The 14,315-nt window shown below is 37.3% G+C and overlaps 1 protein-coding gene across 4 annotated transcripts in view; it reads left to right on the top strand.

Annotated features, from left to right (window-relative positions):
• Csnk1g1 (casein kinase 1 gamma 1) overlaps positions 1–14,315 on the top strand; it is a 158,987-nt gene that overhangs the window by 132,014 nt on the left and 12,658 nt on the right. For 3 of the 4 annotated variants that reach the window (XM_076850930.1, XM_076850929.1, XM_076850933.1), the window contains 2 exons: positions 549–659; positions 13,251–13,357. In XM_076850930.1, the coding sequence (XP_076707045.1) occupies positions 549–659; positions 13,251–13,357 (218 nt within the window). The remainder of the gene's footprint in view (positions 1–548; positions 660–13,250; positions 13,358–14,315) is intronic. The other variant, XM_076850932.1, reaches the window with a different exon arrangement.

The raw sequence follows: 14,315 nt of genomic DNA, 5'->3' as shown, positions 1-14,315 counted from the left end.
TATTCCTGCCACTGCTCCTTTTATCTTAGTAGAAAGTCTCATGGAGGTTAATGTTGAGAGTAGTAGATTCCTTATTTAAGGGAAAGGCATATTATTCTTGATTCCTAATCCAGGGATTTTCTTTATTTACTACTATCTGTTCAGATCTTTAATCAGTGAAATGATTTGTAAATATGAGTCTTCCTTTGTTCAACAATCTTAAAATTCTGAATTTGGTCTGCTCAGTGGCTACTGAAATTTTACTAATGTGGAAGCGAAAAGGTGATTCCAGCTTTGAATGTTCCCCTTTGCCTCCTGCTTTTGGTCATTACTGGTTTTTGTGTGTCTGGATGAGGATGGTGTACTATAGTCTCACGTATTGGCTCATCAGGCTGAGATGAATGTAGCCATGCTAACTTTTTCTTAGTGCTTTGCAGCAGTGGTTAGTTTAAAATCCAAACCCAAAACAAAACCTTCAGGGGCACTAATGTACTTGATTTTGTTTATGCTTGCTGTTGCTTCACCTTTCCTTCCATATCTTGCTGACATGCTTCCTAATGCCTGAGCAGACTGCATCGTCAGAGCGCCGAGGAGAGTGGGAAATCCAGCCCAGCCGGCAGACCAATACCTCATACCTGACGTCTCACTTGGCTGCAGACCGCCATGGGGGATCAGTGCAGGTACTTAACTGCCTTTATTGCCTTTCCTGGCATTCCCAGCTTGGCTGGTAGAATGTTGGCTTGCTTCTGAAACTTGGGTTCCTTTAAAATGGACACTTAAGAGCAAGTGTGAGCTGCTTCTGTAGTTAATATCTGGGTGCTGTTTTTTGTCTGGGTGCTGTTTTTGAATCAAGAGTCACTTGTTGAAATAATTGCTTCTTGTTATTGACTAAGAAATATCTATTTGATTTCTGATACTGAGATAACCTAGTCCGACAACGTGATCCATTCATGATAAACTATAGAAATAACATCAAAATAGTATTGTGTTCATGTCAAGTCTGTGAACTGTAAAGACCCGACATATAACATAAGTACTCTTTGGATAGAGGATCAAAGGACTGCATGTGTAGCTCATTCCATGATGATATGTGCTTTAGCACATGATAAGCTGAGAATGCTGATTGGCATAAGTTACTTGGTTTGGAGTGGGTACCCAGGATGTTGGATTTTTTCCCCTTTTCTCCCTGATATATGTGTGGTCTTAGAAAATTACTTTTGATTTCTTTTTGGCTAGGTTGAGAGTCTTTTCCCCATTTAATACCAAGAACATCTTGCATCTTTTAGCTTTTTATATACTATTTTAAAAAAAATCTTAATCTGAATATTTTTCGCATACTGGTAAGTGACATTACCAGTGAAGGTACACAAGTGAACCCTTTGCATACAGAAGTGCATCTGGATAGTCTTGATCTTCTAGATATGCTTTTATACAAAGAGTGATTCATTGAAAGATCTTCTTTTTCACAGAAGGCAAGGAGGCACCTTTGGCCCTGTAAAGACCTCATGTGGGCATTGAGGGAAAGAAGTCCTAGGAATTTCTATGTAAAATTGATAGATTGAACACATAGTTCTTATTTCCTTTCACCCTCTCCTGAAACAATGGTAAAGTAATTTTTTTAAAGGCATAAGTCCATATAAATATGGAAGAACACAGAAGAGAAGGCAACAACATTGGAAGTTGCAAAGCAGATGAGCAATTTTTTTTTTTAAAGAGAGAGTGAGAGAGGAGAGAGAGAGAGAAAGAGAGAGAGAGAGAGAGAGAGAGAGAGAGAATTTTTTAATATTTATTTTTTAGTTATTGGCGGACACAACATCTTTGTTTGTACGTGGTGCTGAGAATCGAACCCAGGCCGCACGCATGCCAGGCGAGCGCACTACCACTTGAGCCACATCCCCAGCCCGGGATGAGCAATTTTTAAATGATTTATGAGTCCCAAGAAAATTGAATCCTGGAGGTCAGGTAGAAGTGCTAGGGACTGAATTGGAGAGGGTTTGGTTACATGTGTTTGTGATTATGTCAGGGTGTTGTATCATAACTAAAAAGAATAAAATTTTTAAAATAAAAATAAATGAAGAAGATTGAATTCTTAGCCAGTAGAGGGAAGTGCTGAAAATTAGCCTGTTGACACTGGGAAATTCCCTAAAGACTCAGGAATTGGCTGTCTGTAGTGGATGGGGGGTAGAGATGTTATACTATAGTTAGAAAAATTGGTCGAAAGTTGTTTAAGGGGACTGGGGTTGTGGCTCAGTGGTAGAGCACTTGTCTAGCATGTGTGAGGCACTGGGTTTGATTTTCCGCATCACATATAAATAAGTAAATAAAATAAAGGTCCATGAACAACTAACAAAAATATTTTTTTTAAAAATTTAAGAACTCATGTATCCCTAGATGCTCTTCTCTCTCCAGCAAAAATTAAAGATTTAGGGGCTGGAGTGGTGGTTCAGTGGTAGAGCACTTGCCTAGCATGTGGGAGGCACGGGTTCGATTCTCAGCACTGCGTATAAATAAATAAATAAAGGTCCATTTACAACTTTAAAAAATAAATCAAGGATTTATTCTTTAGAAAAAGCAAAAGAGAGGGTCTCTGGACTAAGGGATACAAGATACCTTTGAAGACAAGGTACTGTACTGAGAAGAGGGAGATTAAATGAATATATATACTTCCTGCCTGCCTTCCTTTTAATGCTTCAGAAAGCTGGTATTGAGGTTTGTATCTTCCAGGCAAAATATTTTTTTTTAGAATTTTGTCATTTACTTATTGATTTTACATTTTGTGATGCTGTGGATCAAAAACCCAGGGTTTCCTGCATGCTAGGAAAGCCCTCTATCACTGAGCTGTACCCCTAGCTCCAGCAAGGGATTGAAAGAATGTGCTCTAAAAACTAACCAACCCTAAAGAAAAATCCAAGGACACTGACAGCAAGGTTTCCTCACTGAAATGGCCAACTAGATCATCCAATACTACAATTCATATATGTCAAGTCTAGCTATGTTCTCACAGTGCCAATTAGTGTGCAGCTCCCCACTTTTAAAATGATAGATAATCAAGAGTTATCAGACTTTCAAAGAAAGCCTTTAATAAGAAAGAGACTAAAGCAAACAACAGCAGCATTGTTTTAAAAAAAAAAAAATATATATATATATATATATATATATATGGAAAAAGAGCTCTTGGTAATTAAAAAATATATATAACAAAAATTTAAAACACATTAAATTGTAATATAAAGTTGAAGAAGTCTCTGAGAAAGTAGAACAGAGAAAGAGAGATGAAAAATAGGAGAAAAAAAGTAGATAAAGATTCGAGGAGAACCTAGGACATATAGTTCTAAGTTTAGAAATTTCAGAAAGAGAACAGAGAAAGTGAAGGGAAGAAATCGTTAACAAAATAATTCCTAGAAGTAGTAAAGATTTATTTTCAGGTCAAAAGGACCCACTGAGAACACAGCATAATAGATAATAGAACCACACAAGGTATATCATTGTGAAATTTCAGAACACTGAAAATAAAGAGAAGATCCTTCAGGCTTCCAGAGAGAGAAAAATCATATGCAAAGGAAAGATCAGAAATTACTATAGCTTTGAATCTCTGAACAGCAGTACTAAAAGCTACAAGGCAGTGAATGATGCCTACAAAAATCTGAGTGAAAATTATTTCCAACCTAGAAATTCTATACTCAACTAAACTGTCAGTCTGGTGCATAAAGATGTTTGTGGTTTTTTTGTTGTTATTGTTTTGTTTTTTAAATTTTTTTAAGTTATAGATGGACACAATACCTTTATTTTTTTATTTTTTTATGTGGTGCTGAAGATCGAACTGGTGCCTCACACATGCTAGGCAAAGCACTCTGCCACTGAGCTGCAACCCCAGCCCTGTTTGTTTTTTATTTTTTCTCTTTTGGTACTGGGAACTTAACTCAATGGCTCTTTACCACTGGGCTACATTCCTAGATCTTTTTATTTTTCATTTTGAGACAGGATCTCATTAAATTGCTTAGGACCTTACTGAGTTGCTGGAGCTGGCTTTGAATTTGTAATCCTCCTGTCTTAGCCTTCTAAGTCACTGAAATTATAGCGTGTACCACCATTTCCCCTCATGAAGATCTTTTAAAACATCTGTGCTATCAAACATTTTACTTCTCATTAACCTTTTCATGTGAAGCTACAAGAGGATGTACAAAGGGAATTCCTAATGTAATGGTAAAGTTAGGAGATCCTGGGGGGACAACTGTATGCCAATAGAAGTTGTCAGGAGGCTTTGAGAACAGTTTTCACTAAAAATGGTGAAAATGGCTAGGATACTGGTATGTCATAATATCATGAAAGAAGCTATTTAAAATGAATAAAAGAGAGCTGAGGGTATACTTCAGTGATAGAGCATTTGTGTAGCATGTGCAAGACCCTGGGTTTGATCCTCAGCACTACAATCAATAAGAGTTTGGGTAAAATTAGTGATTAGCAATTAATATATAAAAATCTAAGTAAAAATGAATTTTAATATATATATATGTATATATATTTTAGTTGTAGTTGGACACAATACCCTTATTTTACTTATCTATTTTTATGTGGTGCTGAGGATCGAACCCAGGGCCTCGCACATGCTAGGTGATCACTCTACTGCTGAACTACAACCCCAGCCCCTTAAAAATATTTTTTAATTTTAAAAAAGAAGTGCACAGTAGAAAAGATAACCATGATGTATTCCATAGTTCAGTTGTGAATAGACTTTAATAGTCATAATGTGAACACTTAGGAATTATCTAGTCAAAATAAACTATATTGGGTTAATAAAATGATGGAAAAGGTATGCTTGTGAATGTAATGCTTAAAAATGAAAAATCAAAATGTATGTTATTTGAAGATACATAATTAAGAAAGACATCAACTGGGGCTGGGGATGTGGCTCAAGCACTAGCGCGCTCACCTGGCATGCGCGGGGCGCTGGGTTCAATCTCAGCACCACATAAAAATAAAATAAAGATATGTATCCACCTAAAACTAAAAAATAAATATAAAAGAAAAAGAAAGACATCAGCTATAAGGAAGGGGATGGTAGTGTGGGGGAAAGAGACTACTATTTTTCCCAATAGTCTTCCTATACTGATAAAACTAATAAAAATAAAACATAATTAGAGAGAGAGAGAGAGAATGTGTGTGTGTGTGTGTGTGTGTGTGTGTGTGTGTGTGTGTGTGATCTACCCTTTGGAGCTGGTGAATCCAGTTTCAGATAAATATCCCTCAGAAATGTACAAATACTTAAAGATTTATGTTCTGGAATAGAATTGTCCAAATAAAATGAATCATATCTGTAATTTTAAATTTTATAGTAGCCACATTAAAAAAGGAACAGGTGGGGGCTAGAGTTGTGGCTCAGCAGTAGAGCACCCACCTCGCACTTGTGAGACCCTGGGTTCGATCCTCAGCACCACATAAAAATAAATAAACAAAATAAAGATATTGTGCCCATGTATAACTAAAAAAATTAAAACAAAAGAAAGAAAGAAACAGGTTGGGCTGGGATTGTGGCTCAGCGGTAGAGCGCTCGCCTAGCATGCCTAGCATGGTCAGGACCCGGGTTCAATTCTCAGCACCACATTAAAAAAAAAAAAAGGCATTGTGTTGTGTCCGTCTACAAAAAAGATTCTCTCTCTCTCTCTCTCTCTCTCTCTCTCTCTCTATCTATCTATCTCTATCTCTATCTCTCAAAAAAAAAAAAAAAACAGGTGAAACTGATTGTAGTCATATCTACATGTAGTCAATAAGAAATACTAAGGAGATGTTTTATTTATTTATTTTTTTAAATGGAGTCTTTGAGGTCTAGTGTGTATTTTACTCTTAAAGGAATCTCAGTTTGTATTAGCCTGATTTTAGGGAACCACATGTGTCTAGTAGCTAATATATTGAACATAGCAGTTCTAGAATCTTTATTGCCAGCTTCTTTATAATATCAGAATATTAAAGGCAGCTGAATGTTCATCAGGTCAGCATTAACTAAACAATTACTTTTATGCAGTTGAAAGAGATCTTTGGGTATTGTGGGAAATCAGGTGAGTATGCATGTACTAATGTATACAAAGAAAAGATACAATATAAAGTAGGGATAAGCACATAGCCATTGCTGGCCATTAGTGGTACACACCTGTAATATCAGTCTGGAGACAAGTCAGAAAGGACTACAAGTTTGAGACCAGCCTGGGCAACTTAGTGAGACCCTATCTCAAATTAAACAGAACAGGGAATGTAGCCGAGTGATAGAGAGCTTGCCTAGCCTGTGCAAATTTTTGAGTTCAAAAAAGGTTGGGGAGAGTGGTGGAAATCACCTCATAGGCATATGCAGACAGTAAAGTCTGTCAGAGATGTGGCCTAGAACACAGGGGTTCTCATTTAGACAATGTTTGTACTCTCCATTGGGAGATATCCTTTGATTAAAATTTGAGCCCAATTAGATTATCTCTGGCAACACTTTTGAAAAATGCATATTTTATCTTCCTGTAAACTAAGTTCTGCCAGCTTCCTTAGCCTTTGGATAGAGGACAGCCATTTGCACCATCTACCTAATATTGTACAAAGTTCTGCTGTTCCTCATTATATCTTGATTCTTTGGGCTTATACCACTTGTAGCTCCAGCATTTGTAAATGCATAAAAGGCTCTGCTTTTTCAAATCAAATCAGCAATACCTTTCTAACACAACAGATGTCCAGATATTTCTAAGTTGTCTCACTTTCTAGGGGTAATGTCGTAAAACATGCTTAGCCTGATGGAAAGCCTGCAAGACACCCTTACCCTGGGAATGAGTGCAGAATCCCAAGATGAGAAGAGTTTGTTCTGATAAAGCACATGGACACTCCTGTTTCAACCTATTTAATGGGCATACCCACTGGTTCTTATCCTAACAGTATTTCCATAGATCTTCTCAATTAAGACCAGATGTTAAGAAGACAATGTATTTCTTCTCTTATCAAAAAATTAAAGGGAAAAAAAATAAAGGGGGGCTGGGGATATAGCTCAACTGGATTTGATCCTCTAACACCATATTTTAAAAAAAAACAAAGTTGTGTTCATGTACAATTTAAAATATATAAAACAATTAAGGTTACTGGGTGTGGTGACCCACACCTATAATCTCAGCAACTTAGTGAGGCCCTAATCTCTAATAAAATATTAAAAAGGGCTGAGAATGTGGCTCAGTGGTTAAGTGCCCCTAGGTTCAATCCCTGGTACCAAAAATAAAAAAGTTGTTTAAAATATATAGCGGGCTGGGGATGTGGCTCAAGCGGTAGTGCACTCACCTGGCATGCGTGCGGCCCGGGTTCGATCCTCAGCACCACATACAAACAAAGATGTTGTGTCCGCCGAGAACTAAAATAAATATTAAATAAATAAATAAATAAATAAAATATATAGGCACTTAGTGAGGCCCTAGGCAATTTAGGGAGAGCTGTGTCAGAAGAAAAAGGAGCTGAGGATGTGACTCGTTAATTAAGCACCCCTGAGTTCAATCCCTGCCAATAAACAAAGAAACAAATATATAAATAAAATGTATTTTTATGTGTGTGTATATACATATATGTGTATATATTTAATATATATACACATTTGGATAGAGGACAGACATTTGTACCATTTACCTACTTTACCTTTACTTATTTGTACCACATACCACACACATGAAATTTCTTGAAATCTCTTAAGACCAAGAACAAGGGCTTGCAATTTAAGACTGACACATCAGCTGAAATACTGTTTATTTTTATATACAACTCTGATTTTTCCTCATAGTAATATTTTGAAAAATGGGACTAATAACTCAAATTTTGGGGAATCCTTCAAGGAATATTACCAATATTGAGAAGTAAAAGTCATCTGGGTGTGGTGGTACCAGCCTGTAGTCCCAAAGACTCAGGAAGCTGAAGCAGAATGATTGCAAATTCAAGGCCAGCCCCAGCAATTTAGTGAGGCTCTAAGTAACATAGAGAGACCCTGTCTCAAAATAAAAAATAAAGGGGGCTAGGGACTTAGCTCGCTGTTAAAGCACCCCTGGGTTCATTCCCCAGTACAAAAAAAAAAAAGAAGAAGAAGAAGAAGAAGAAGAAGTAGTAGTGAAAGTCAAAAATAATACTTTGGGGGCTGGGGCTGTAGTTAAGTGGTTCAGTGGTAGAGCACTTTCCTCACAGGTGTGAGGCCCTGGGTTCAATCCTTAGCACCAAGTAAAACTAAATAAATGAATAAATAAAGATATTGTGTCCATTTACAACCAAAAAAAAATTTTTAAATAATACTTCATCTTAGTCTTTCTCATGGGTAATCCTATAAAATATTACTTTAATTTTGTGTAATATAGCCAGAGGAATGTGGAATTAATATTAATAGTGATTATAAAAAATTTATGTAATATTCCAGGTATGCAAGTAAATCATTTTTTAATGAAGTTAAACCAAAAATTAGAAAAATAATGGCAATGACATTTTTTAAAATATCAGTATTCAGGCTAGTCACTGTGACACATACCTGTAAGATAGCTTTCTATGGGAAGACTACTTGAGCCCAGGAGTTTAATGCCAGACTGGGCCACATTGTAAGAACCCCCTCCCCTCCAGAAAAGAAAGAATATGTCAATTTATTACATTCATAAAGTTCTTTACAGTTTTTTAGATCTCTTTGCTAGATGTCATTGTATTTAACTGCCATGGTATTTATGATGTAAATAGGGCTGAGGCTATTTGCTTTCTTACAGAATTAGTAAACAAGTCTCACCTAAGATGTTGATGGTAGAGCTGGGCCTGGAATCCAGATCTCTGTCACACTAGTGTTCCACTACACATCCAGACAACAGTTCAGTGATTTGACAAAGTACCTTCAACTTGAAATAATTAAGTGAATGCTGGATTCAAAGCTGTTGATTCCCCAGGCTTGTTTTAGTGCAGTTAAGTTTAAGGGCAGAAAAGTTTCCCATTCCTGCCTGAATTATTTGAGGCCATATGCTCATATAGGCAGGATGTCTAGTTTGTAAAATGGAAATAACCTCTTCTTCTTTTGATCACCCAAGAACTTTGATTGTGGGCTGAGTAGTAATTCATAGGGAAGAGAAAATAGAAAGTGTAAGACATGTGAAATGCTGTGAACAGGCACTATGACCCAATATCACCAGGTAATTCTCAGTGTGATGTTTATTACTACTTCACTCATATAAGTAGAAGCCAAGCCATTTTTATATAACATCTTGTCTAGTTCCTTAATTGTTCTTCAAGAAACTTACTATGCTTTCTCCTGTAACTCTTGTGCTAAATGAATTTACTGTTATTAACACTAACGTGCCGTCAGAAGCAAATGTAGAACTGAGTAAATGTAGTATAGTGTTAAGAGTATTTCTGTGATTCTCTATTTGTAAACCTTTTCTCTTCAAAACTTTTTGTTTTTGCCTCCAGTTTTTTTTGTTTGATGGTTGTTGGCTTTTTGTTGTTGTTGTTGTTGTTTTGTGGTACTGGGGATTGAACCCAGGGCCACTTAACCACTGAGCCACATCCCCAGCTCTTTTTTTTTTTTTTTTTTTTTTTTTAATATTTTTTAGTTGTAGGTGGACACAATATCTTTATTGCATTTTTATATGGTGCTGAGGTTTGAACCCAGTGCCTCACGTGTGCTAGGCCAGCGTTCTACCACTAAGCCACAACCCCAGCTCCTCCCCAGCTCTTTTTATATTTTATTGGATACAATGTGTCACTGAGTGCTTAGGGCCTCACTGAATTGCCCAGTCTGTCTTTGAACTCACAATCCTCCTGTCAGCCTCCTGAACTGCTGGGATTACAAGCATTGCCTTTTCTCCAGTTTTAACTTGAAGTTTTCAAATCCACAGGAAAGTTGAGAAAATACTTGAACTAGATTAACAAATCGTTAAGATTTTTGCCACACTTGCTTTAATTTTCTCTCTGTGTATGCTTGCCTAATCATTTGAAAATAAGTTGCAGCAATCATTACATCTTACCTCATATACTTCAGCCTGCATCTCCTAAGAAGATATTCTCTCATGTAGCCAATAACACCATTGTCATTTCTAAGAAAAGTAATAATTTCATAATCTACATCACATTTCCCTCAATTCCTGTTGTCCCCAAAATCACTATTATAGTTTTTAAGTTCTAAACAAGATACATGCATTGCATGGGTTGTTAGGCCTCTTCAGTCTCCTTCAATCCCTTAGTCTCCTAATCTTATTTATACACACACACACACACACACACATATAATTAATTTATTTAATTGTAGATGGACACGGTACTTTTAGTTAATTTATTTATGTTTATGTGGTGCTGAGGATAGAACTCAATGACTCACACATGCAAGGCAAGCACTCTACCACTGAGCTACAACTCCAGCCTTCCTAATCCCTTTTAATCTATAGCAGTCACCAGTTTTGTTTTGTTTTGTTTTGTTTTAAAGAAGGAACAAGAATACTTTGCTGTATAGTATTATCATGCCAGATGATTATACATATGATCAGGTTATCCACTATTCAGAGATGCTAAATTTAATTAGTAGTAGAAATTTGGGTCTCCCTCACACAAAGTCCAAATTTAATGTTGTAGGAGTTTTTTGAGGTTTTTTTTTTTTTTTATTGTATTGTTTTGTTTTTGGTATTGGGGATTGAACCTAGGGGTGCTCTACCATTGAGATACATCCTCATCCCTTTTTATTTGAGATAGTCTCACTAAGTTGCTTAGGGTCTCTCCAGGTTTCTTCTTTTTTAAAAAAAAAAATTTTATTAGTTATTGATGGACCTTTATTCATTTATTTGTTTATATGTGGTGCTGAGAATCGAACCCAGTGCCTCACACATACTAGGCAAGTGCGCTACCACTGAGCCATAATCCCTCTCTCCAGATTTCTGAGGCTAACCTGAAACTTGGATCCAGCTGTAGTTTTTTTCACTAACTATACAGCATTATTTTAAAATTTTAAAATATTTTTTAGTTGTAGGTAGACAAAATACCTTTATTTTATTTTATTAATATGTGGTGCTGAGGATCAAACCCAGCGCCTCACACGTTAGGCAAGTGCTCTACCGCTGAGCCACAACCACAGCTCCACATTATTTTAATTTTTAAAAAATCTTATGTAAGAGCAGTAATTATTCTGGTTTAGAAATAATAGTGACTGTAAATTGCTGATGGGTAGTATTCATTCTGTCTTCCCCAAAGGCTGCTTTACCAACTTTTTCCTCCTACCTTCTTCTTTATGTAAAATGGAAATAACCTCTTTTTCCTTTGATCACCCAAGAATTTTGATTGTGGACTGAATTCATAGGGAAGAGAAATTAGAAAGTGTAAGATATATGAAATGCTAGGAAATTTTTGTGGTCTAGCTGCTTGTAAGCACCTAAAGCTAGAGATAGGTATGAGTAAACATTTATGGGCTGGGGTTGTAGCTCATTGATAGAGTACTTAATTAGCATGCAAAAGATCCTGTGTTCAATCCCCAGAACTACAAAAATAATAACAATATTAAACATTTATGATCTAGGCATAGTGGCACACTCCTGTATAACCCCAGCTATTTGAGAGGCTGAGGCAGGAGATCACACAATTGAGAAACCCTATCACAAAATAAACTTTTAAAAGGTTGAGGATGTAGGTCAACGGTAGATTATTGCCTGGCATGTGCAAGGCTCTGTGTTCAGTCCATAATACCACAACAAATCAATATATAAACATTTATGGAGGGAGAATAACAGTAAAATGAACATTTATTAATCCATTACCATGTGTCAGGACCCAGGCCAAGTACTTTTTATGGATTGGGCCAAGTACTTTATATGGATTAGTTACTCTGACCCCATTAGGTAATAAGCAATATTGTTTCCCCACTTGCAGACTAGGACACTCAGGCATAGAAAGGTCAAGGACCTTGCCCAGGGACCAGCAGCAAGTAAGTGCTAGAGCTAGGGTTCAAACCCAAGGCTGATTAACTCTAGAACCCATTTTTTTTCCTGTGCTGTGCAGCCTTCATTATTGTGTACCAGGTATTGTACCTAACACTGTCTCATACATTTCTTATATAATTCTCACATCAACCTGTAAGAACAGTCTCAAATAGGGCATATGATATCTGAACCATTTATCCTATTTTGTGGTTCTCTCCCATGTTTCAGCCGAGGTCTTTAACAGCAGAGTGGTTTGTCCAGCGGGGTCCCTTTTCCCACTCCCCAGCACCCACATAAACAGGAATCATGTGCTGGAAATGAAACCAGGTGGCAGAAGCAGCTGCACAAGCAAGAGAAGCCTGATCGGGTCCACATTAACCAGATGACAGGAGTGAGAGCCTTCATTTACAGTTCGGGGACCATCAGTGTGAACTGGGATGACAGTGAACCTGAAATAAAGGTCGTTGAAATAAGACTGATTTTCTAAGGGAAAGTGTTTCCTTATTGTTTTTCCCTCTCACCAGAGAGGATGTGGCAGTCTTGTTATTCAAGTAACTTCAAACCAGTGGTCAAAACCATGAAGAAATTTCTGAAGGAAAGTGTGATTTTTCATAGTTTTTGGTGACCACTTTTAGTTTCCTTTTCAGATTTTTTTTTTTAAACCATCATTACTGAGACTATATGACTATAGCATAATAAACAGAGGAGTGCAATTTGCCCACGATGGTCGAGGGAGCAAAGTGATTTTATCGTTAGAGGTCAGCTGTACAGTTATTTTTAATATGATAAAGTACTGTATGAATTTTTGCAATATGAAAGAATCTATGTTTAGGACAAATTTTTCTCATGGAAGTCCACAAACGCTAACTTAACCTTTGGTTAAGTTATTTCTTAGCATTTCCATCTATAAAAAGAAAGTAATATTACCTATTTCCTAGGATTTTTGTGAGGATTAATTTTACATACACACATGGGATGGGGTATATTTCATGATAGAGTGTTTGGCTAACATGCACAATGAAATCAGGCTTTGATCCCCAGCACCACACACACACACACACAAACACACACACACAATGTAGGGGAGAGCATGACACAAAGTAGCTCTCAGTGTAGAAGTAATTATTATCATTATATCATTGAATTTATTGTTCTCACATGATATGGGTCTGGGAATCTTCCCTGAATTAGGACACTTGGCCTGTTAACCCAGGAAAACAAACATTCTAGACACTGCCTGACTCTAGCCTAAGATTAGAGACATAATCTCCCTTAGTGACCCACTCTGGTGCTGGCAGGAGGTTCATACTGCCATGGTACTTGTCACAATCTGTCTTTCTTTTTCAGGTGGTTAGCTCAACCAATGGAGAGCTGAATGTTGATGACCCCACAGGAGCGCACTCCAATGCACCAATCACAGCTCATGCCGAGGTGGAGGTAGTGGAGGAAGCTAAGTACGTTCATATGTCAAGGGGGTTCTTGAGTCATGGATTGGAAAATCTTTTCTGTCTCCTCCTCTCTGTGTACTGCTCATCTCAGACTTGGATTCTTCATGCTACTGTCCATAGCTTTCTTCCCTTGTTTTTTGCATGCTACCTTAAGGCTGCTGCTGCCCTTCTTTAGCTGTGATTTATGGGACAATAGTCAAATTTTTCTAGTCCACCTGGTGCAAAGGATATAATGAACTATAAGAATTACATTGTAAGGGCTACAGCAGATAGTAGCCATGAGCCTCTGGGAGTCCTAGAGTTTCATACTTCCTATGAGGGGTGGGGGAATCGTTAAACCATGAACTGTGCTGAACAGCATTAAATTTTTGATTGTTGGCCAACAACTGTGGGTGTTCAGTTCTGGAACAAGGGTTTCAGGGCTCTCAAATGATTCTGGACTCGAGAGACTAAATAAATAAAGACAAGAAAAATAGTTTGCACCTGTGAGTGTTTTGGAAAGGAAGGGAAGTGACCCTAATCCCAAGAAGGTGAGGCAGTTACCCTCATGCCTTTTTCTGCTTCTCTTGCATGTATATGTCTTGCTCTGCCCATATCACCAGTCCCTTGGTGCTATCTGCATGGTCTGTGTTTAAACTCTTAAATTCTGGGATGGAAGGTGAAATAATTGCTGATTCTGCTGCAAACGCAGCATTTTGCCACTTCTTTCAAAACCTTTTTTCTGGGAGGGTTATGCCAGCAGACCATTTTTAGTAAGGAAACATACCTCCTATTCTCAGGAACTTTGGCCATGTTTGGGAACTCAATTTTTCTTCCATTCTCCTCAATAAATATTAAGGTATTCTTATCTTCTGGGTTTTAACCCTGGCAGCACTTTGGAGTCACCTGGGACATGTTAGAAAATACAGATGCCCGAGTCTGGCCCTAGAGATTCTGATTTGTTTATTGGAATCTGGCCTGAACA

The sequence above is a fragment of the Callospermophilus lateralis genome, chromosome 3, assembly GCF_048772815.1.
Source record: "Callospermophilus lateralis isolate mCalLat2 chromosome 3, mCalLat2.hap1, whole genome shotgun sequence".
Lineage (NCBI taxonomy): Eukaryota > Metazoa > Chordata > Mammalia > Rodentia > Sciuridae > Callospermophilus > Callospermophilus lateralis.
Note: the sequence above shows the minus strand (reverse complement) of the source record. Positions and strands in the feature narration are given on the sequence as shown.